This window comes from Hyaena hyaena, unplaced genomic scaffold (assembly GCF_003009895.1).
Source record: "Hyaena hyaena isolate Hyena2069 unplaced genomic scaffold, ASM300989v1 scaffold_306, whole genome shotgun sequence".
NCBI classification, from domain to species: Eukaryota; Metazoa; Chordata; class Mammalia; order Carnivora; family Hyaenidae; genus Hyaena; species Hyaena hyaena.
This window is the reverse complement of record NW_024080935.1, coordinates 690,523-712,604: the sequence shown is the minus strand read 5'-3', so window position 1 is coordinate 712,604 and position 22,082 is coordinate 690,523. Positions and strand designations below refer to the sequence as shown.

General features: G+C 55.3%; 2 protein-coding genes across 15 annotated transcripts; one reads left to right on the top strand and one right to left on the bottom strand.

Annotated features, from left to right (window-relative positions):
• The first annotated feature begins 12,675 nt into the window (after positions 1-12,675).
• On the top strand, positions 12,676-17,007 carry IL27 (interleukin 27). The gene is made up of 5 exons (XM_039247935.1): positions 12,676-12,833; positions 14,843-15,015; positions 15,098-15,196; positions 15,835-15,993; positions 16,677-17,007. Exons 1-5 carry the CDS (start codon positions 12,803-12,805, stop codon positions 16,980-16,982), a joined length of 768 nt encoding a protein of 255 aa, XP_039103866.1. The 5' UTR covers positions 12,676-12,802; the 3' UTR covers positions 16,983-17,007.
• A 78-nt stretch (positions 17,008-17,085) lies between these two features.
• On the bottom strand, positions 17,086-21,979 carry APOBR (apolipoprotein B receptor). 14 transcript variants are annotated; one of them, XM_039247925.1, is made up of 7 exons: positions 21,911-21,979; positions 20,744-21,565; positions 20,584-20,623; positions 20,464-20,553; positions 18,332-20,343; positions 17,981-18,246; positions 17,086-17,885 (listed from the first exon to the last, which is right to left on the bottom strand). In XM_039247925.1, exons 1-7 carry the CDS (start codon positions 21,965-21,967, stop codon positions 17,816-17,818), a joined length of 3,357 nt encoding a protein of 1,118 aa, XP_039103856.1. In that variant the 5' UTR covers positions 21,968-21,979; the 3' UTR covers positions 17,086-17,815. The 14 variants fall into 14 exon arrangements, with proteins under 14 accessions (XP_039103856.1, XP_039103850.1, XP_039103852.1 ...); XM_039247919.1 differs by adding an exon at positions 20,384-20,443 and having other exon boundaries at positions 18,332-20,233; positions 20,474-21,565; XM_039247921.1 differs by adding an exon at positions 20,384-20,443 and having other exon boundaries at positions 18,332-20,233; positions 20,504-21,565.
• Between the last annotated feature and the right edge of the window lie 103 nt (positions 21,980-22,082).

The following is a 22,082-nucleotide window of genomic DNA, read 5'->3' as shown; positions in this document are numbered from 1 at the left end:
TTAGCAGGGCACCTGACCCAGAACAAGAACTTAAAGAAACAGCAGAGAAGCAGACACAATGGGCTCTGGACCCAGACTGCAGGTTCAAGTCCCAGCTCCCTTATTCTCTGCGTGACCTTGGGTCCGTTACCTGACCTTTCTAGTCTCAGTTTCCCCGTGTGAAAAATAGGAATTCCAGTAACATTAAACACTGGATTGTGCTGTGATTAAGCAAGGAAGTGTTGCCAAATGCATAGTAAGCAGCGTGTAAGTATTTGATTGAAACAATGACACAGAAACAGAGTTCAGGTGTGCAAGAGCTACAATCTATTGTTGAAATTGATTTACCCTGTCCCTTTTCTGCTGCCAGCAGGGGTCTGATTGGATCAGTTTGCGATGTTTTCTCTCCTTTCTCCAGGGTTCCCAGGAGCAGAGCTGGGAAGGGGCACAGAGTGCTGGAGGCCTCAACATCCCCTTGCTTCCCTGCCACGGTGTCCCCGCCACTGCCCTTCCTGTCCTTTCTTTGCTGTTTCATCTTAATGTGTACTTATTTATTTAGAGAGCGAGCGAGCACGAACAGGGGAGAGGCAGAGAGAGAGTCCCCAAGCAGGCTCCATGCTGTCAGCACAAAGCCCCATGTGGGGCTCAAACTCACGAACCACGAGATCATGACCTGAGCTGAAATCCAGAGTCACATGCTTAACTGACTGAGCCCCCCAGGCGCCCCCTTGTCCTTTCTGTCGGTTCTTTCCTATCAGCCCTCACAGCCCTGCTCTTTGTGTGCTCCGGGCCACCTCCCACAGCTGGGGGCAGGGGTACCTGTCCTCCATTGGAAAAGGGGGCGCGGTCCCTTCCGTCCTCAGATCTCTCCATGCTATTCAGAATGAGCACACCAGTTCTAACTTCTCCTCGTTTCCTTTCCAACTTGCTTCCCTTCTTCCCTGACTTGGGGAGTACCGTGAACTTTGCGCCACCCCGACCCCATCCACCTTGCTTCCGTGCTATGATCCTCTGTGCCTTCAGTCCCCCATGGCCGTTGAACTAAAAATGAAACCATACTGACATCCCTCTGCTGTAGCAATAAAAGCCACATGGCCCTCACTGATTTACCAGGAATCGGATGAGCCTAAAAGGAGATGTAGGGAAACTCCACCTTGGTTTGTGTATAAAAATTGCACGGTGATGGATGGTAACCAGCGATTGCTGGTGGCGATCACTCTGTAGTGCACACGAAGGTCGAATTATCACGTGACACCTGAAGCTTACATGTTATACACCAACTTGACTTCAACAATAAAGCTGAAAAATATTATTCAGCCACAGCAGTTATTATCTATACACGTATATATTTTTTAAAGATTTATTTATTTATTTTTGAGAGAGAGAGAGAGTGATGGGGGAAGGGGCAGAAAGAGAAGGAGACAGAGAATCCCAAGCAGGCTCCACACTGTCTGCACAGAGCACCATGCGGGGCTCAAACTCACAAACAGGAGAGCATGACCTGAGCCGAAACTAAGAGTCGGACACCTAGCCAACTGAGCCACCCAGGTGCCCCGCAGAGCAATTATTCTTATCACACTAAATATTTGCCAAAGTCTTGGAGGAGGACAAAGGCCTGAGTTATGGGTTCACTGGTGGTCACGGGCTGAGCTGGGAGTGGATTAGGTGTGCTGACTCCCACGCCCAAGCTTTCTAGAGAGCTCTGTGGGCTTCAGGGAGTCCCAGGCTGGAGAAAGCAAAGAAAGAAGAACCCACTCCCAGAGTCCCTGTGCAAGCACACAGAGTACCTTTCCCCAGGGACCGGATGCAGCGCCCAGGTGTCTGACAACTAGAAGCACTTCCTTTTCTGTGTAAAAGAATGTATACTTTTCTTTTTCCTTACTGTTTATTCATTTTTTGAGAGCGAGAGACATACCTACACAGAACACCAGCAGGGGAAGGGGCAGAGAGAGAGGGAGACACAGAATCCGAAGCAGGCTCCAGGCTCCAAGCTGTCAGCACAGAGCCTGACAAAGGGCTTGAACCCACGAACAGGGAGATTGTGACCTAAGCCAATGTCGAACGCTTAACCGACTGAGCCACGTAGACGCCCTTATACTTTGTTTTTCTGATCACCAAAGCAGTTAATGCTGTGGAATTAGAAGATGAGCACCATTCCCTGGGTTCAGTCCTCCTGACGGAACATACCCTCCTTCTAACTTTTGCCTTACATTTGAGTTATAAAAACTGAGGTTCATTTGTAATCATTTCATGGTCGGTTTATACCAGCTCTGTGCAGGCTTATCCTGTCCTCTCTTTTCTGGAAAACTGGTTTGGAGAAGCTTTTTTATTTTGTTTTGTTTTGTTTTGTTTTGGTGTGTGTGTGTGTGTGTTTACATATTTATTGAGCCAGGGAATATACTAGAAGCTATGGCTACAGCATAAACCAGTTCTCTTCTCATGGAGCTCACATTCCAGTGAGGACAAACAATAAAAGTGAGCAAACAAAGCAGGAATTTCAGCAGGGCTTGTGCAATTGAAAGCGCCTTGGTTAGGGAAAGCCTCACTGAGAGGGGAGGGCATTTAAATGAAGGTCAGAAGGAAGTTAGGGAGTGATTCGGCACTGAAATTCCTCTTTGGTAAAAGAGCACGTAGTACCATCGAACATACTATGCATTTTGCTTATTTATTTATTGTCTGGGGTTAGGGGAGGGGGCTGCAAGCAGCCAAGAAGCCCAAGGCAATGGGAAGGGCTTGGAGGCTCGGAGGCCAGAGGCAGAGATGGGGGTGGGGGGCTGGGCTGGGTGACCTAAGTGCCCTCTCTTCTGCTTATGCTGACCCCTCCAGCTCCTAAACCTGGTGAGGCGGGCCCCTCTGTGGAACAGGTGCGACGCCCTGGGGAGACTCCTAAAGGTGTTCTGGGGAAGCCCTCTCTGCCACCATCCTTCTTAACATGCTTCCCCACTGGCCATTTGGCACAGTCCATATTCTTGTGTGTGGGGTTTGAACTACAACCATCTGCCCCTTAGGCTAAGTTATTTTTTTTTATTTTTTTTTATTTTTTTAATGTTTTTTTTTTATTTATTTCTAGGAGAGAGAGAGATACAGCGTGAGCAGGGGAGGGTCAGAGAGAGAGGGAGTCACAGACTGAAACAGGATCCAGGCTCTGAGCTGGCAGTCAGCACAGAGCCCGACGCGGGGCTCGAACCCACGAACCGCGAGATCATGACCTAAGCGAAAGTCGGATGCTTAACCGACTAAGCCACCCAGGCGCCCCTAGGCTAAGTTATTCTTCAGAGCCGGTGTCTGGCGCCAACTAGGTGCACAGTAAACATTTGCGAATGAGTATGTCGGGACTAGTCTCGCTTCGCGGTGCCCTTTTTTCTGGGGACGTTTCTCTTCCCATCCCGACCCGTCAGACTCCTGCCAATTCTCAATAAGCAGCATTGCCTTCCAGAGCTTTCCCCCTCTGCTCATCCAACAGATCTGGCCCTCCCCACAACCTCATCGGACAAACACAGTCCTCACCCCCATTTTGCAGATGCAGAAACTGAGGCCGAAAAGGAACATAGTTCACTAGGTCTGGGTCAGAGCCTGTCTCTTGCAGGAAGCTCCCTCCATGTCTCACAAGCATCACCCTCTCCTCACCCTGAACCCCATGCCGCACCCCGCTCCATGCCCCCATCCCTCCAGGGGGATTTCCTGGTATTTACAGAAAGCTTGGAGTGCATAGTCGTACTCCTGGACGGGTGAACGGTTCTAGACTTCAGGGGAATGAGATTCCTGGTGGACTTCGGGGAGCCCTGGGGGGCTGGGAGCCTCCCTGGGTCCCACCCTCTCTAATCTGCCCCTCTCCTCTGCCCTCTCGCGGTGTCACTGTTTCCGGCGTTCTTCTGACTCCCACCGCTCATCACAGTCACCCAGGCAAGATCCTCGGTGCTAGGGGACCCGGAGAGGACCCTAGGGTGCGGGTCTGGGCCGGCTGGGATCCGGGCACTCTCAGTGAATGCAGGAGGCATCATCTCTTCATCAAGATTGAGCCCGGGGATGCCTGGGTGGTTCAGTCGATTAAACGGCCAACTTCGGCTCAGGTCACCATCTCGTGGTTTGTGTGTTCGAGCCCTGTGTCAGATTCCAGACCGACTGTGGAGCCTGCTCAGGATTCTCTCTCTCCTCTGCACTTGCTCTGCCCCTCCCCTGCTTGCGTGTGCACGCGCTCTCTCTCTCTTTCTCTCAAAACTAAATAAATAAACTTAAAAAAGATTGAACCCTGGCCCCATTTGGACAGGAGACCTCAGAAGCATTGGAAATCCACAGCGAAGGTGGCTCAAAGCAGGCAGGGGACAAAAACGTGCTGCAAGTGGCAGAAACACAGCTCCAAATAGCTTAAGCAGAAAAGAAGAGGGGCGCCTCAGTCGGTTAAGTGCCCAACTTTGGCTCAGGTTGTGATCTCAAGTTTCGTGGGTTTGAGCCCCGTGTCGGGCTCTTCACTGACAGCTCAGAGCCTGGAACCTGCTTCGGATTCTGTGTTTCCCTCTCTCTCTGCCCCTTCTTCTCTCTCTCTCAAAAATAAATAAGCATTAAAAAAAATTAAAAACAAAAAGATTCACTCAACAAAACTGCATACTTCAAACTAAGGACTTCAGGAATAGCTGGATCCAGGAGCTCAAAGTAATGATAAGATCCTTGTTTCCCTCTCCCGTTCTCAGCTCTACTTTCCCACGTGCCAGCTCCAGCCCAGGGCAGGGCCTTCCCTCACGGCCAACAGCAGGTTCAGGTTCACACCCCATCTGCTTAGTCATATCTGCAGAGAGAAAACCTTCTCCTGACAGCAAGTTCAGGGGTGATTCTCAGTGTCATCCTTGACCAGTCCACTGTCGTGAGGGGCACCGAGGGCCCTGACTGGCTGGGCCTGTCAGGTGCCCACCGTGGTGGGGGCGAAGAGGAGATCAGCCTCTGGAAGAAGATGGATAAATTTCTCAAAGGGAAATCCAGACGCTTCTTTTGAAACGAAGGATGGGTGGGCAGGCAGAAATAACAGATGTCAGCGACACCCCAAGCAACGCTCTTCCCTCCTGCCCCTCTCTCCTGCTCACCAGTTGACAGGTTTTTCTTTATCAGCTCTCAATAGTGAGAGCACTTTCCCATTCCCAAAGCACCTTTTCACTTGCTCTCTCTTTTTCTCTGAGGAAGGCACTGCTCTGCCCATTCTCCAGGTGAAGAAATGTAGGCCATGGGGCACCTGGGTGGCTTAGTCGGTTAAGCGTCTGACTTTCGCTTAGGTCATGATCTCGCAGTTCGTGGGTTCGAGCCCCGCGTCGGGCTCTGTGCTGACTGCCAGCTCAGAGCCTGGAGCCTGTTTCAGTCTGTGACTCCCTCTCTCTCTGACCCTCCCCTGCTCACACTGTCTCTCTCTCTCCTAGAAATAAATAAAAATATTAAAAAAAAAAAAAAAGAAATGTAGGCCAAAGAGTGGCTGACCAGGGTCTCGCGTTACTAACTGCCCTGCTTTGACTTGCTCTCTCTGGTCTCCTGTGTTTATTTTATCCAGTCTCGTCAGTTAGGTGGCCGCCTTTGTGGGCAGGGAGCACGGTTACCCAACCTCAGTACTCAATCCCGAATTCTGTCTTCCCCTCTCCCACCCAGGGGCAGAATCGTGGGAAGAGTGGAAATTGTTCATACCCGTATTGGCAGCAGGACTCATGTCTGGCAAGGTGGGTCTGGAGGAGGTTGGGGAAGGCCCTAGGGGCCTGGGAAGGGCCCAGGATGTGTAGAAAAATGGAAAAGCCGAGAGACTAACATCTAGATCTAGATTCCTTAGTGTAGGTGGGAATGGGATGGGACAGTCCTCAAGCCACGGAAAAAGGCATTTATGAAAAGATGAAACCTGAGGACAAGGAGCCAGGTATTTGAAGAGCTGAGGAAGGAGTGTTCTACACAGAAGGAATATAGCAGGTACAAAGGCCCTGAGGTAGGAGTGCGCCTGGTGTGTTTGTGGGACAGCCAGAAGGTGTGGGAGGGAACACAGGAGGTCGGGGCGGGGGGAAGGATTACGCAGACTTTGTAAAAGCCGTTGAGAAGATTTTGCTTTTACTCAGTGGATTGAGAAGCCACAGGGACCCGTAAGCCCAGGACCAAAACTGAAAAGCAGGCGGGCAGAAGCATATATGCTGGACATATTCTTTTGTATGAATCAGATAAGACATAAAACGAAAAGCAGGGAGTGTGCACCATTCTGGGGGACTGAGATGGGGGCTGCACACGCAGCAGGCCGAACGAGTGAGGGACACGGCGGCCACGGTGGCTGAGACCCCGTGGAGGCTGCCGGGTGAGAGCTCCGGGGGTGGCCCAGGGCCCGGTGGCGCCCCGAGCTTGGGGCTGCCGGAGGACCTGGCATCTGCTCGGGCCTGCGGGCCTCCACCCTGGCAGGCCCCATCCTGGGGCTCGGCCCAGGGTCTATCTCTGTTCTGAGTCTTCTCTATAGACAAGAAGAGGCCTCACCTGGCCTGGGAGGTGAGTCCCACTTGCTGGTTCTCAAATTTGAGGCCACCCACATGCTGGTCGAGGGCCCAGTTGGCTGACTCCCTGAGATTTCCGTTTGGGCCTGAATTCCGCCCTGATGCATGTTTCTGGGTCACTAGGCCCACTCTGCCTGCGCCCCCCACCACCCACAGCCCCAAACATCACAATTCCTAAGGTGTAATGGCAGCCTCTTCTGTTTCTTACCCTCTTCTTCCCAATCTCCTTCGGCCTTTTTTTGTCCATGGAGGGCAACCATGCCTTGTATTTATTAATGACAACAAACATTTCTTTCCTTATAACTATTGTTTTGCCATATGCCAGGCCCTGTTCCGACCTGTACATAATAGCGCATTGAATGGTCTAAACAGTCTTAGACTTTTGTATTATTTTCCTCATGTTATAGTTGACAAAGCAGGTACAGAGAGGTTAAGTAACTTGCCTAAGGTCACACAGCTACTCAGTGGCAGCCATTTATGTGCCTAATCGTCACAGCAGTCCCATCCGGCCAGAATAAGGAGCCTCCCCACTTGGTAGATGAGCCAAGAGCAGGGAGAATGCGGGCCTCAACAAAGGTTGTACTTGACCAAGGAAAGTGCAGGGGCTGTGAAAGCAGCCTAAGACTGTCTGACTCCCAAGTGGGGTCCTGACCTGTGACGTCCTATGTCCTCCCAAGTTCACCTCCAGGTCTGAGCTGTGAGGTGGGCAGGCCTGGGATCATGGGCCTCATCTTACAAATGGGGAAACTGAATCCCAGTGTTTGGACCTCTGTCTCTCCAGAGGGTACACTTGAGGGGGGGAAGGGCGAGCAGGGCCTGGACGTGAACCTGGACTTTTTATCCCCAGGCCAGTGTTTTTCCTCTGCAGCCCTGCCTCCTGGGCTTCGAACTCTTCCTTCCTGGTACTCCACAGAGCTGGGGTCCCACCTTCTCCTCACACCCTGCGTAGCTCAGGGTCCCTGCATGCCCGTGTCACATACGCAGAACACCTAGGGATCAATATCTCATCAGTGGTGCGCCCCCCCCGCCCGCACCCCTGTCTCTCAGCCCTCCTTAGGTGTCTGCCATGGCCTTGAGGCCTTTAGGAGAAAAAGAGATGGGATCAAGGGAGAGAAGCCCTTCCCCTTTGCCAGGCCCCCCTACCCAGGGTCGGGAGTCCCATTCGAGACACCCCATTTAGAGGCAGCCCCCAAGATCGGTGGGAAGGGGCGTGGTGAGTGCGCGCTGCAGAATGAACGACTGACCCTGGGTGTGGTGTGGGGGTGCACGTGCACAACAGGACAGAAGTCAGCTGATGAGGGCTGGGGCTCTGGGCTTTTCCAAGTCCACGCTACCAAAAAGGGGTGGGCGCCGGGCCTCGCACCTCGGCTCCGGGTCTCACCCCCTGTGTGTGGGAGACTCCCAGGCGTGGCCCCAGCTCCACGCTGGCCTCACCTCCCCCCAGCCTTCCTCTGCTCACCAAAGCCCATCTCGATTTAACCGAGGGGCTAGTTCTAAGCCTCCGAGTTGACATCAGAGGGCCCAGGGATTCCCCTCACCAGCCCAGGCTGGAAATAAGGGACTGGAATTCCAGGCTTCGTTCTGTCACTGATCTGCTGTGCTGACTCTGAATAAAACTTCCCCTCCCTGATTCCATCCTGATGTCACATCTGAAGCTTCTAACTTCTACTTCCTGGGCTCCGGATTCCCATGCAACCCCATGGAGTGTCCCACGGGGTCAGAGCTCTAACGGGGTACTTGGAAAATAATCAGAAATTTGGTGGATGGCTCTTTTCTCTCTTTTTTAAAAATCATCTAGGTTTTAATTTCCCTACGTAATAATAGTGGCAGCATTTGAAAACTGCTACTACTTTTCAATGAGGAACCTGAGGTCCAGCGGCTAGTGACTCACCTGAGGTCACCAGAATTGTCACCTGCTGCATACTGGAGTCTACACAGCTCGGGGTTCTTGGTTTCCTTTCCAGCAGTTCTCAGCCTTCACCACTTCCCTTCCATTTCCTGCTGGCCCCAGCCCAAGCCTCAGCTCACCAGACAAGCTCCATTTGTGGAAACTGAGGCCCAGGTAGACAGAGATTGGCCCAGGCCCATTCTCCAAGGAGGTGGACAGGGGCTAGCCCTTCCCTCATTGGCCCTCTGGTTTCTTGGCAAGGATCTGCCAAGGTCATCAGCCCAGGGCCATGGCCAGTGGCCCCAAGACAGCCTTTCCGTCCCTCAGCACCTGTCTGGAGCCTTGGCCAGAGTGCGGGAAGGCTGACAGCAAGAGCTCAGGGGTCAGCAGAACTCCCGCTCTCTTGGGGCAGCTTACAGAGCGCCAGTCGTGAGCTGAACCTGCATTAGACACTTGTGGTGGAAGACAGATTTGTTCGGTGATTTGCTAAGAAGCTGCTATTGTTAGCCTCTGGGGATATATCAGTGCACTAACAGGCAAACATTTCCGCCCCTGGCAAGCAGACAAAAAAGAGAGAGGGGTGCCTGGGTGGCTCAGTCGGTTAAGTGTCCGACTTCAGCTCAGGTCATGATCTCACAGTTTGTGAGTTCGAGCCCCGCATCGGCCTCTGTGCTGACAGCTCAGAGCCTGGAGTCTGCTTCAATTCTTGTGTCTCCCCCTCTGTCTACCCCTCTCATGCTCATACTCTGTCTCTCTCTCTCTCTCTCAAAAATAAATAAAAACAGGGGCGCCTGGGTGGCTTAGTCGGTTAAGCGTCCGACTTTCGCTTAGGTCATGATCTCGCAGTTTCTGGGTTCGAGCCCCGCGTCGGGCTCTGTGCTGACTGCCAGCTCAGAGCCTGGAGCCTATTTCAGAGACTGTGTCTCCCTCTCTCTCTGACCCTCCCCTGCTCACGCTGTCTCTCTCTCTCTCCTAGAAATAAATAAAAATATTAAAAATAAATAAATAAATAAAAACATTAAAAAATTTTAATGTGAAGTTTATTCTCTGAAATGAAGAAAAAATAAAGGTGTTCACTATCACATCTAATTAACATGGTGCTGAAGTACCCAGCTAGAAAAAAACAAAGCAACATAAATAATGTGCATTTTTTAAAGGTATAAAATCTGGAAAAGGCACCAGTTGCCCTTTATAACCAGAGACAAAATAGGACAAACTACAAATTAATGATCTTTCTTGAACTCATCAAGAAGCTAAGGTCACAGGACTAAGAACTGATTTCACATTTAAATAGGACAGATCCCTTCAGTTAGCAATAGAATATTTATTTGCTTAGGAGAGACACTGATAAATACCATGTAAACTGATGAAAATATTAATCTGAAATTTTGTTTTAATGCAACCCACTGCAAATTAAAAACATTGGTTAAAAATGAGTATGTTTTAAAAAAAAGATAAGCTATGTAAACGCTAATCTAAAAGAGCAGGACCAATTGAATTAATTTCAAAAAAAAAAAAGTAAGCTTCAGTGGGAAAAAAGGGAGGAATATTACCAGGGTTAAAGAGAGACATTACGGGGCACCTGGGTGGCTTAGTCGGTTAAGCGTCCGACTTTCGCTTAGGTCATGATCTCGCGATTTGTGGGTTCGAGCCCCGCGTCGGGCTCTGTGCTGACTGCCAGCTCAGAGCCTGGAGCCTGTTTCAGTCTGTGACTCCCTCTCTCTCTGACCCTCCCCTGCTCACGCTGTCTCTCTCTCTCTCTCTCCTAGCAATAAATGAAACATTAAAAAAAGAGAGAGAGGGAGACATTACATTCCAAGTAAGGGCCAGCTTTTCCAAAAGACATAACAATCCCAATTGTATATCTATCTAAATAATAGCACTTCGAAACAGCTGAGAGAAATGGATACATCTAAAAGGAAAAATGTAGGGACACCTGAGTGGCTCAGTTGGTTAAGCGTCCAACTTTGGCTCAGGGCATGATCTTGCGGTTTGTGAGTTTGAGCCCCGAGTCCAGCTCTGTGCTGATAGCTCGGAGCCTGGAGCTTGCTTCTGATTCTGTTTCTTCCTCTCTCTCTGCCACTCCCCTGCTCATGTTCCGTCTGTCTTTCTTGTTCAAAATATAAATAATAAGACATTTTTTAAAAAGAAAAAGAAAAATGTATAGATCCACAGTTACAGTTGGAAATTGCAACATTTATTTCTAGAACAAATAAAAGAGAAAGTGCCAGGGGCAGGGTTGCATATTATAGGGTAGTCAGTGAGGACTCCATTTGAGAAGATGACGTTTGAACAGGGATCAAAAGAAAAGAGTGGGCTTTGTAGATATCTGGAAGAAGCGTGTTCCAGGAAGAAGGGATAGCAAGTGCAAAGGCCCTGAGGCAGGAGCATGCCTGGCAATGAGGGAGCCAGTATGGCTGGAGTGGTATGAATAAGGACAGACTAAGCAAGATAAATAAAAATGAAATGTCCATTGGAGACAGGATTTATGGCAGGAAGGAATGAGCTGTTCGGGGGAGGAAGCCCGTGACAAGGGGTACATTCAGAAAAGGTTGAGGAGAGGGAACTCCCAGAAAGCAGTGAGGGCATTGGAGACAAAGAGAAGAGCGTGTGCAAAGGCAAGCCAGTACGAGGTGGTTTATCATGTTCAAGTACAAAGCTCCAGTTGCCAGAGCAGAAACAGGGCATGGGCCAGGGGTGAGGCTGTGGGAGTCCACTGTAGCCAGGTTGAGAAGGGCAGAGAAGCGACAAGAGACAGGAGGTGTTGAGGAGCCATCAGACAAAGTCAGGAGGACCAGGAGGTTGTGGTGAGAGAGGGGGAGATGGGGTTCAAGGTTTGAGAGGCACAGCAGTTCTGAGTAATGGCAAAGGGTGGAGAGGGGTTATATCAGAGGGTGAGAGGGTGGCCTGCCTCCAGGGTGACTGCAGGACTTGGGGTGTGAGGAAGACCAACCAGTACCTGCGTCTGTCCTCACAACCAGTCTCAGGACATTTGGGACCCCCCAGAGTGGGGGAGCCTTGGCTGCGTGGGATGTGGGGGAATGAGCCATCACCACTGGGGAACACGGCAAGCGAGACCCTTCTGGGCTAGACAGATGCCAGCCGCACTTCCTTTTCCTTTTCCTCCAAGCAGCTCTCTGGGATTGCTCCCCAAAATGTACTGGTACTTCCCTGGCAGTTGGTTCCAGGCGGCCCTGGTGGGCAGGGCCTGTGTCGCGCCAAGGAGGCAGGGTATAGGAAGGGAAAGCCCCCATGGTTTCTGTCTCACTGCAGGGACCCAGCAGGGAAACCCCACAGATCCCAAAAGGAAAGTGGGCCTCGGGGAAGACCAAGAAACCCCCATCAGGTCCCTGCAGATGGAAAATCCAGGGTGGGGCTAGGGGTGGACTGTGCTGGAAGGGAGACCTGTGGCTGAGGCAGCCCAGCCCCGACAGCCATCCACAGAGCAGAAACACACAGGGCAGGACTATTCTGGGACCTGGCTGAGCCCCATCCTGACCTCACACGGCCCCAACCTGCTGAGGCCTGGCCCCCATCATTGACAGAGCTCTCGTCCCAGCCCAAGCCTGAGCCCTGACCCGAGTCACAGGCTCTGTCAGAAGCTCAGCCCAATCTGGACTGAGGTCTAAGCTCAATTCTGACTGGTCCCAAGCAGAGCCTCCAGGTCACTGATAGCTCTGACCCCAAACCCAGACAGAGCTCGGATGTCGGCCTGAGACAAAGCTCTCGATCAAGTCCAGCCCTAGACCAAGTCCTGATGCAGGTTATAGGTAGGCTCTAATCCTAGATCTTACTCTGGCCAGAGACAGAGCTCTTGGCCCTGGATGGATCTGTTCTCATCTGCCCTGACCCTGGTTGTATATTGAGCCCTGACCCTGACCAGCCTGGGGCCCCAGTGCTCCACACAGAGGCCCATCCTGCCCCTCCCCCCCATGACTTCCACACTTCCTTCGCACTCCCTCCCTCAGCCATCTGGTAAACCAGAAAAGAATAGGATGACTCAAAACCCCAAGTCCTCTCTGAAGGGCAATCCCCTTACCTGGCTGTCCATCTTTTGCCAAGACAGCGAGCTGGTGATGGCATAGGCTGGTAATGACAGAGCAGAGAAACAGGAGGGTTTGAGGGTCCAGAGCCCACCTGCCACTAGAGCTGTGGCTCACCTGGGAGTGGGGACACGAGGGGAGGGCTGGTCCTGGGCGCTCAGCAGAGGGTCCGGAGCTTGGATTGCCCGAAACCCTAGCTTCCCGCCACCCCCCACTGCACCTCCCGCCCCCTCTGGGAAGGGAAATGACATTTCCCCATTTCAGCAAGGGGTGGTGGGGAGGGAAGACTGAGCGCAAAGCCGAAAGTACAAGCAGGACGGAAAGTGAAACCGGCGCAGCCCCCAGTATAAGACCCCTGCCCGGGAGATGGCTGGCCACACAGGCTGGGCCCCGTCATGGGCCAGATGGCAGGCGACCTTGGCTGGCGTGAGTTTGAGGCCAGGGCTGGGGGCAGAGGGGTGGCAACTTGGCTGAGACTGGGCAGGGTGTGGGAGGGCCTGACTGGTGTGGATGGGGGCCAGGGGCTGAGGGGCAACTGGTGGGCCAAGGCTAAGGATACAGGGTACAGTCGACCGGAGGATGGGAATGAGGCTGGCATGAATGAGGGTGATGGTTTGGTCAGGTCTGGGCAGCGGAGGGGACAGTCTGGCTGGCATGAATGGGGAGGGGGCAGGAGGGTGATGGTTTGGCCAGGGCTGGGCAGAGGATGGGAAGCCTTGACTGGCCTGAATGGGGAGAGGAGGGCAGCCAGTTTGGCCAGGACCAGGGCCAGGCAGACAAGTGAGGAGTTTGGTTGGAGCAAACGAGCGGGGACTGGACTGTCCGGTTGAGAACTGGGGCTGGTAGAGGAAGAGCAGCAGGAGGAGCCGGCTGGAGTGTGGGGCTGGGGCCAAGGCATCGGCAGCCTAACTAGGTCAAGGGTCTGTAGCCTGGAAGGAGGTCCAATCCGCAGTGGGTGACTCGACTCCGAGCCACAGGAAGAGGAACAGATGGTACGGCCATAGTGGGGACCAGGGGCTGGAGAACGGGGAAAGAGCCAGAGCCAAGGACCCGGGATTGGGTACAGAGAAGAGGGAGAAGCCAAGGGAAGGGTCTGGGGCTCCAGAGCTCAGAGAGGAAACAGAGGGTCAGTAGGAAATGGCATAGCTCAATTTTGGGTGGCAATATCCACCAAAGCCTGGGGGTACCCACTTTCCCTCAAAATGGAACTAAGAAGAACCCCACTCTGCCTTAAGTCTCTGGGATGCCAGAGTGGTCCCCAAGCCAGGGATCCTGAAGGCTGGGGGTCCCAGGAACCACCTACCACCTCTAGAAGTACACTGGCAGGTGAGGTGCCCAGAAGCTTTCCTTCATCTTTATTTGCAGGACGTTTTGAGAAGCAGAGCCCAGGGGTTAGAAATCAAGAGTGGACAAGGGAGAAGCATGGAGAGGAGGGTGAGCAGGAACAGACAGACTTACAGCCTAGTTTTGGTTTGTGTTTCGAGGAGAATTGTGTAACTCCAGTGATTGCTAGATTTCCTCTCCCTGATGCAGAAACCACCAAACACTGGCCTCTTCCCAGACCTCCCACCCTCGGGCCCCTCTCCCTTCTGTCAAGGAAACTCAGGGCAGGAAGTACTTTCAGAAATCAGCTGGTCCGACTACCCCATTTTACAGCTGGGGACCTGAGACATAGAGATAAGAGGTGACTTGCTCAAGGGAAGAACCCGGATGAGAAAACAGAGGTTATATCTCCCATTCTGGGTCCTCTCCCCCCTGCCCCTGGCACCCCCCGTTCTTCCAACACTGCAGAGTGATCCATCTGCCTTGGTGGGGGCTGGACCAATCTGTCCTTCTGACTCCCCGGGATAGAGCCTCTAGCACTGCCGGCCACCCCTGGGCCATCGGAGCCGCCTGGCTAAGCGCAAGGAATTTTTGGCAGAACAGTGTGCCCACTCAGGGGGTGGGGGTGGGGGGGAGATGTCTGCCTCTTCTGAGTCCCCAGACTCTGCATTTGGGCAGATCTGGAATCCAGTCCTGGTTCTCTCACCCTCTAGCCATGTGACCTTGGGCTAGTCAGCTTCACTGAGCTTCATTTTCCTCATCTGCAAAACTCACAGGATAATAGCACCCAGGCTGCCACGTACAGTTGGGCAGTTTGTTCACTGAAAGAGACATTTAGCCAAGGGAGTTAGTGACGGGTCGAGATCGAGCCTGAGATCTGCTTGCAAACACGGGCCTTCTGTGTGAGGTTGTATCTGCCTCGAAGAAGGGGTATCTTCCTTTTGTTCATACGGAGGTGTGATGTGGTGTCCTCAATAGCTCCCATCGTATTGGTGGCTTTGCGGGGTCAACGAGATGGCACACAGGGCTTACCAACAGCACAGGCTCAGAAAAGGCAGACTGAGTTCTTCTCGAGCTTTCCCCCTACCTGGCCCATCTCCCCCTCTCTCCAGGGTTCAGCCTTTTGCTGCTCTCCTTGCTCCTGGCTCGTGCCGGTGTTTGGGGATTCCCAAGACCACCAGGGAGGTCCCCCATGAGCCTGCAGGAGTTGCGGAGGGAGTTCAAGATCAGCCTGCACTTGGCCAGGAAGCTGTTCTCCGAGGTTCGGACCCAGGCCCACCACTTTGTGAGTCTCTCTGATGCAACTGGGTTTGGGGCTGGGCAAATCTCCAGTCCCTCTGTCTCCACTAACAGATCTTACCCTACAGGCTGAATCTCACCTCCCAGGAGTGAGCCTGGACCTCCTGCCCCTGGGGGATCAGCTCCCCAATGTCTCCCTGACCTTCCAGGCCTGGCACAGCCTCTCTGTGAGTGGGGGGCCGGTGGAGTGTGGCAGGAGAGCTGGCGGTAGGGCTGGGCCGGGTGGGTGGTGATAGAGTTGGGGGCTGAATGGAAAATGGATTTGGGGATGAATGGAGGAATTGGATCTGGATGAGGCCAAGCAGGTCACTGGATATAAAGATCCGGCTGGAATAAAGAAGTAGGGTCAGAATGAGCCTGCACATATGGAGGAGGGATGGGGTTGGGATTAGGAGTGGGATTATTGTAGGAAGGAGGGTGGAGACAGGATAAAAACACAAGTGAAGAGACGGACATGAAAGGAAGAGGGGGGTGCCTGGGTGGCTCAGTCGGTTAAGCATCCAACTCGCGATCTCGGCTCAGGTCATGATCTCACGGGTCCTGAGATTGAGCCCCCAGTCTGCTGTTAGCACAGAGCTTGCTTAGGATTCTCTCTCCCTCCCTCTCGGCCCCTCCCTCCCCCTCTCCTTCTCAAAATAAATAAACTTAAAAAAAAAAAAAGGGAGATGGACGTGAAAGGGGATGGTGGGGAAGAGGATAGGGTACGGTTGTGGATAATGAGCGATAGCACAGCGGAGTGGAGTCGGGGTTAGGTTTGATCCTCAGCCTGCAAGCCTTTCCTGAGCCTCTCTCTGCCCTCCCCCAGGATGCAGAACGACTCTGCTTCCTCTCCATGACCCTTCGCCCCTTCCATGCCCTGTTGGGAAGCCTGGAAAGCCAGGGGGGCTGGACCAGCTCAGAGAAGACGGAGCTATGGACCATGAGGTTGGATCTCCGGGATTTACAGCGGCATCTCCACTTCCAGGTACAGTGTTCAGTCCCCTCCCCGGCTCCCAGAGACCGACACACATCGGTGAGACTCATTGGCTCCCTTTTTAAAACACTCCCTGCCCACAGGCTAGGTAAGTTTGGAAGGAGAGGCTGTAGATCCTCTCTGTGTGTGTGTGTGTGTGAGTGTGGCAGCTCTGGCTCCGCCTTCCCTCGATGTCTTGGTCTGAGCAGCTCTGAAGCACCCGGAATAGCTCCTGGCCCTACAGCAAACCCTGTTCCCTTCTCCCTTAGCCTCTAACATCACCGGGTCCTCCTAAACGTTTCCAAGGGAAATAGGCATTTTATTCTCAATAAGAGGAAAACAGAAAATGTAAGCAGCGTGAAGACTGGCAATGCCACCTTGCTGCCCACTTCGGATCCCAAAATGACACTTAAGAGAAAAGCTTCGGGAATCCCAAATGCCCAGGGCACTCCTGGGGTGGTGTGCCAGCTCCACGGGCGGCATCTTACTCTGTGACTTCCATTCTCTTGAATCAAAAAAAAAAAAAATCAGGCAGGACACTTGAGATGATGACATAATGGAAGATCCGAAGCAGGGGCTGTCCCAGGAAATCATGACCTTGTGGTATCTGATGCCATTCTGTACCACGGGGCACATAAAGGAACAATGAATGGTCCGTTTGGCCATTGTCTGACCCACGGGGCCTCTCCCCGCAGGTGCTGGCGGCTGGACTCAACCTCCCCGAGGAGGAAGACGACGAGGAGAGGAAGGGGCTGCTCCCGGGGGCTCCCAGCGGTCTCTCGCAGATGCGGGTGCAGCCGCCCTGGCCTCAGCTGCTCTACACCTACCAGCTGCTGCACTCCCTGGAGCTCGTGTTGGCTCGGGCCGTGAGAGACTTGCTCTTGCTCTCCCAGGCCGGAACCCCAGCCCCAGGCTCGGGGTGCTCATCATTCAGCTCCCCAGCCCCTTCCCTTCACCCCTTCCCTTCGCCCTTCCGTTCAGGCCAACAGGACATCCTCTGAGCTCATTTGCCTTAAACAAGGCAGGACTCCACCGGCCTCCCACCCCAACCCCCACCCAATAACTTAAGGCCCCTCTAGGCCCTGCTAGATATTTATTTCTTGGATATTTATTTATTGTTTAGGAAAATGATGGTTTATTTATTGTTTCAGAGCCTGCTAGTTGTCCTCGGGCTAGGCTGCCACGCGGGCTGCCGAATAAAGCACTCTCATGCTCTCTCGGCCTCAGCTTCTTTTCACAGAAGGGGCACCGGACGCCAAGGGACCAGAGGGCCTGGCATGGAGTCTGTAGTCTCTGGCCACCCTGGACCCCTCGCTGGTCCTACATTTTGGGGGCTCCTGGCTTACCTTCCCCCAGACTGGCTTGCTGGGCTCCCGTCAACCTCTGATCGCAGAGGGAGCTCATGAGGCCTCCTGTCCCCTTTCCTCTGGGCCAGCGCCCACCCCTGAGCTTTGCGCTCCTGATTCACAGCCCTCTGGAGGCCTCAGTGGGGACTGGAGAGGTCAGGGAGGGAAGGCCGGGAGGAGAACTGTCCTGTCCTCTCAGTCCCGCAGAGATGACTCGGAGGGGTAGTCAGGACAGGCCGCGAGAGGCGCGGTCGCAGAAGGCCGGGGAGTCCATCAGCCACGCGGCAGGGTCGGTCTCCTCCCGTTCACGTACACGCGGCTCGCAGACGCCTGCCTCTGTCCGCTCCCAGAATGGCACACCAAGAAACAAAGGCCCAGAGGGCAGAAAGGGTGTGTCCAAAGTGGCAGAGGGGCCAGAGCCCAAGCGGGATTTGGTGGACCCTTCTGGGTGCATCGTTCAGGGCCCAGCTCCCAAGGGCTCGGGGCGCTCACTGGGGTCTGGGCCGGCCCAGCCGCGCCTGCAGTTCCTGCATCATGCCGGAGTGCGCAAGGCCAAACCTGCAGATGGGGACAGGCTGTGGGCGCTGCTCTCCCTGTGTCCACAGCCTCCGTCCCCGGCCCAGCCCAGCCCAGCCCAGCCCTCCTCTGCTTACCCATGTCCCAGGGGTCTTCTCCTGGCCGGCAGCGGGGTCCCTTCAGGCCTTGGGGGGCTTGCCTCTCGGGGTTCCTCTGGCTGGAGAAGTCTTGGCTCAGGAGCTAAGCACTCTTCCTCGGGTGGGGGGCTGGGAGGCTCCTCCTGCCGCTCAGGGGCGGGGGGCCGTCGGAAAGAGGGCCGGGAGCGACGCTGTGAGGAGCTTCGAGACAGGAGTACACGGCTCCGCGACACAGAGACGTCCAGGCGAGACCCGGGGAGCAGGGCCTGAAGGGACAGGGGCACAGAGTACCATGGGGCTGGCTTCCAGATTCTACTGTGTCCAGCCCTGGACCCTGGCCGGAGCCCTCACCTCACTCCAGCTGCCGCTGTGAGCATCCCCTCCGGTCAGTCCTGCGGTCTCCCCGCGTGGCCCAGGTTCGGCCTCCAGGCCTTCTGGAACAATCTCCTCAGCCTCTGCTCTCTGGTCTTCAGTCAGCTCAACATCCTCCACTTCAAAGGGCCTTTGTGCCTCTTCCTCAGGGTGGTGGTCCCCACACTGCCCCTCACTGCCTTGCCCCTGCTCCTTCCATTGCACCCCCGAAGCCTCCTTTTCCAACAGCGTCTGCCCTCCCGGGACCCCCTCGGCCTCTCCTGTGGCCATGGTCCCCTCTGCCCTCTCCACCGGGGAACCCGAGGTCAAGCCATCCATCTCACAGCCTCCCTCTGCCCCTGCAGATTCCCTAACCTCTGTGCCCTCTCTCCTGGGCTCACCCTCTCTGGCTTCAAAAGCCTCTGCTTGGCCCCCTCTGCCATTTACCTCCATGTCTGCCGAGCTCTCCGGGCCAAACTCTGGCCCCCCGGGGCTTTTTTCCCATGCAGCCTCCACCAGCTCTTCTCCTCCCCCAGGCTCCTGCCTCCCTTCTGATTCCCAAGCCTCCCCAGCCTCTCTTTTGGGCCCTCCCCCAGCCACAGCGGCCCTTCCATCCGCCTCATCCCCCACGACCTCAGCAGCTGAAAAACCGGCCCCTGTGTCTTCCTGGAGGCTCAGAGCTGCCTCCTCCAGCCCCCAGTGTCCACTGGATGTTGTGTCTGCCCTGCAGGGGACTGTGGCCTCCGCCACATCCTCATCCTCGCTTTCTCTGGCACCTGACTCTCCCAGTGACGGGCCTGTCCCCGCTTCTGCACTGAGCCTTCCACCCAGGGCCTGGCTCTGTGCTCTGGGGGCCTCTCCCTCCACTGCTCCCCACTCTGCTTCCTCGGCTTTCTTCCACTCCCCGCCTGCCTCCGGGACATCTGGGAGCACAGACTCTCGGCCTCCCTCGGCCTCGGCCTCCTTGGATGCCTGGCCTCCTACAGCCTCCTCCTCCTCCTCAGCATCTGCTTTTTCTTGCTGAGAATCCCCTCTCTCCACATCCCTCCTCTGGGCTACTATCCCAGAGGCATCCGGCTTTCCACAGGCCACGATCCTGGGGTATTCCTCCAGGCTCCTTTCTGTCTCCTCTTTGTTCAGGGCTGGAATGGCCCAGGGCTCTTCCTCGTCCCCCTGTCCTTCCTCAGGCTGCTCTGTAGGGATCTGGGAGCCTGCCATCAACCCGGGGTCCTGGCCTTCGGTGACCTCGGGCTCAAGGCCACTGCGCTCTGACGCCAGTGTTTCTCCACCTGCCTGGGCCTCCCCCTCATTCTTCTCCTCCCTCATCTTCTCAAGGCTGGACTCTGGGGTGGCCTCCAAGCCAGCATCAACTTCAGCCCCATTTGCCACTTTGCTCGTGGGCAACTCAGCCTCTGAGATCCAGCAGCCCTCTCCCTCCTCTTTGGCCTTCTCTGCCTGCACCACCTCCTCCAGGCTGCCCGAAACTGTCCTGTCCACCGACTCGTGCCTTCCCTCGGCCTCTTCCCCTCCTTGATCTGCCTGGACCTCAAACCCCTCTCCCTCCCCCTCTGGCCCCTGGCCTTCTACAGGCTCCCTCCCTGCTCTCTCGTCCTTCCCTGCTTCCTCCATGCCCTCCGTTCCCAGAGGCTGCAGCCGTTTGCGGGGAAAGCTCATCTCAGCCTTTCTATTCTCACCCGCCTCCTCCTCCTGGTCTTCCCCGGCCCCCTCCTCTAATGCCCAGGTCCTCCGAGTGCCCTCCGAGACCCTTTCTCCTGAGGCTACTGCCCCGTATTCTGTGTCCCTGGCTCCCGCGAGGTCACCTTCCTTCTCAACTGAAGGTATCTTGGCCTCTACCCTGCCTAAAGTTACCCCAGGCTCCTCTCCGCCTGAGGTCGTCTCAGCCTTCTCCTCTCTGCCTGAGGCTGCCCCAGCCTTCTCCTCTCCACCGGAGGCTGCCCTGGCCTCCTCCTCTCTGCCTGAGGCTGTCCTGCCCTCCTCCTCTCCGCCGGAGGCTGCCCGGGCCTCTTCCTCTCCACCGGAGGTCGTCTCAGCCTCCTCCTCTCTGCCTGAGGCTGTCCTGCCCTCCTCCTCTCCGCCGGAGGCTGCCCCGGCCTCCTCCTCTCTGCCTGAGCCTGCCCCGGCCTCCTCCTCTCCACCGGAGGCTGCCCCGGCCTCCTCCTCTCCGCCGGAGCCTGCCCCGGCCTCCTCCTCTCCACCAGAGGCTGCCCTGGCCTCCTCCTCTCTGCCTGAGCCTGCCCCGGCCTCCTCCTCTCCACCGGAGGCTGCCCCGGCCTCCTCCTCTCCACTGGAGGCTGCCCCGGCCTCCTCCTCTCCGCCTGAGGCTGCCCCAGCCTCCTCCTCTCCGCCTGAGGCTGTCCTGCCCTCCTCCTCTCCACTGGAGGCTGCCCTGGCCTCCTCCTCTCCGCATGAGGTTGTCCCGGCCTCCTCTCCACCTGAGGCTGTCCCAGCCTCCTCCCTGCCTGAAGTTGCCCCGGCCTCACATTCTGTCTCTGATTCCTGTGTGTTCTGTACCCTTGTGCTTGGGCAAGCCCCTAGGACCACCATCACCGCATCCTCCCTCCCAGCCTCTCTGGCCCCAGGCCCTTGGATCTCCTCTGCAACTGCCTCCTGGAACGCCTGCTCGAATGACTCCCTGCTGCCCCCTGCTACCTTGCCCTCAGGCTCCCTGTGCCAGGTCCACTCTGACTCCGCCTTTCCGGCCACCCCTGCTTTTCTTTCCCTGACCTCTTCCGTCTCCTCCTCCTGTTCCCAGGTTCTCAGTGTCCCCTCTCTGTTCACTTCCTGCTCATCGGGCCCTTGACTCTCCTCGGCTTGGCTGCTGTTGTCTCGATCAGCCTTCGACCCTGCCTCGGATGGCTTTTTGGCCTCTGAGTGGGCACCTGGCGCCTGGCACCTGGCACCCCTGGGTCCTTCCCAGGCCCCAGTGTCCTGCCTATTTGCTTGAGACCCATGGCAGCTGCCTTCTTCCCAACCCCAGGTCTGTTTTGCAGCTGAGCCTCCCTCCTGGCATCTTCCAGCCTCTCCGGGCCCTCTCCGCCCCCCACCCCCCTTGCCTCCAAGGCCCTCCAGGGCTTCCTGGGCTTCCTGCTCGTCAGTCTTCTCTGGCCTCCCTGCAGCCACCTCCCCCAGTTCCTTAGCTGGCCTCGCCTCCCTCCTCTCTGCAGTGGGGACCTCATCGCCCAGAAGGTAGGAGACAAACGTGCCGAGGGAATCCTAGAAGAGAAGGGGGAGGGGACACAAGCAGTGAGGGGAGAGCCAGCCTTCTTAGGATGTTTAGGATGGGACCCGGACCCAGAGGAACTCAGATACAGAAGAGGGGGTCTGGGATCTGGGAGGAGAAAGAGAACTGGATCTGCGGAAGGAAAAGGAAAGGGCTAGATGAAGGGGAGGGGTGTACCTGTGGAGGTGGGGGGGGGATGGAAATCCAGAAACAATCAGGCTAGGAGGCTACCTGATCCTGGGAAAGGAATCTCAAGACTTGAGAGTCTCAAAGGGAGGAGGGAAGGTGAGCCCCAGGGAACAGGGCGAAAGTCTCTGGCGTCTCCTTGCCCCTCTCACCAATGCCCCCCTCAAGGCCTGATGCAGCCCAGGGAGATGGAGCCGGAGAAAATCCATCCTGTCTGTCTCTGTGTGTCCAGAAAGATGACGAATGACCGTCCCCACCCACCGAGACAAGCCAGTCTTCCCCCGGGGCCCAAGACACTTCCTCTTCCCCTAAATCTCCCTGACG

Bases quoted from the DNA above. Each gene is read 5' to 3' on its own strand.
- APOBR (XM_039247916.1), bottom strand. From the start codon at position 21,967: ATGGATTTTCTCCGGCTCCATCTCCCTGGGCTGCATCAGGCCTTGAGG. The intron at 21,566-21,910 runs GTGAGAGGGGCA...CTTCTCTTCTAG, and splicing joins AGGCCTTGAGGGGGGCATTG to GATTCCCTCGGCACGTTTGT. The intron at 18,247-18,331 runs GTGAGGGCTCCG...CTGTCCCTTCAG, and splicing joins ACAGCGGCAGCTGGAGTGAG to GCCCTGCTCCCCGGGTCTCG.
- IL27 (XM_039247935.1), top strand. From the start codon at position 12,803: ATGGGCCAGATGGCAGGCGACCTTGGCTGGC. The intron at 15,016-15,097 runs GTGAGTCTCTCT...CTTACCCTACAG, and splicing joins GGACCCAGGCCCACCACTTT to GCTGAATCTCACCTCCCAGG. The intron at 15,994-16,676 runs GTACAGTGTTCA...CTCTCCCCGCAG, and splicing joins AGCGGCATCTCCACTTCCAG to GTGCTGGCGGCTGGACTCAA.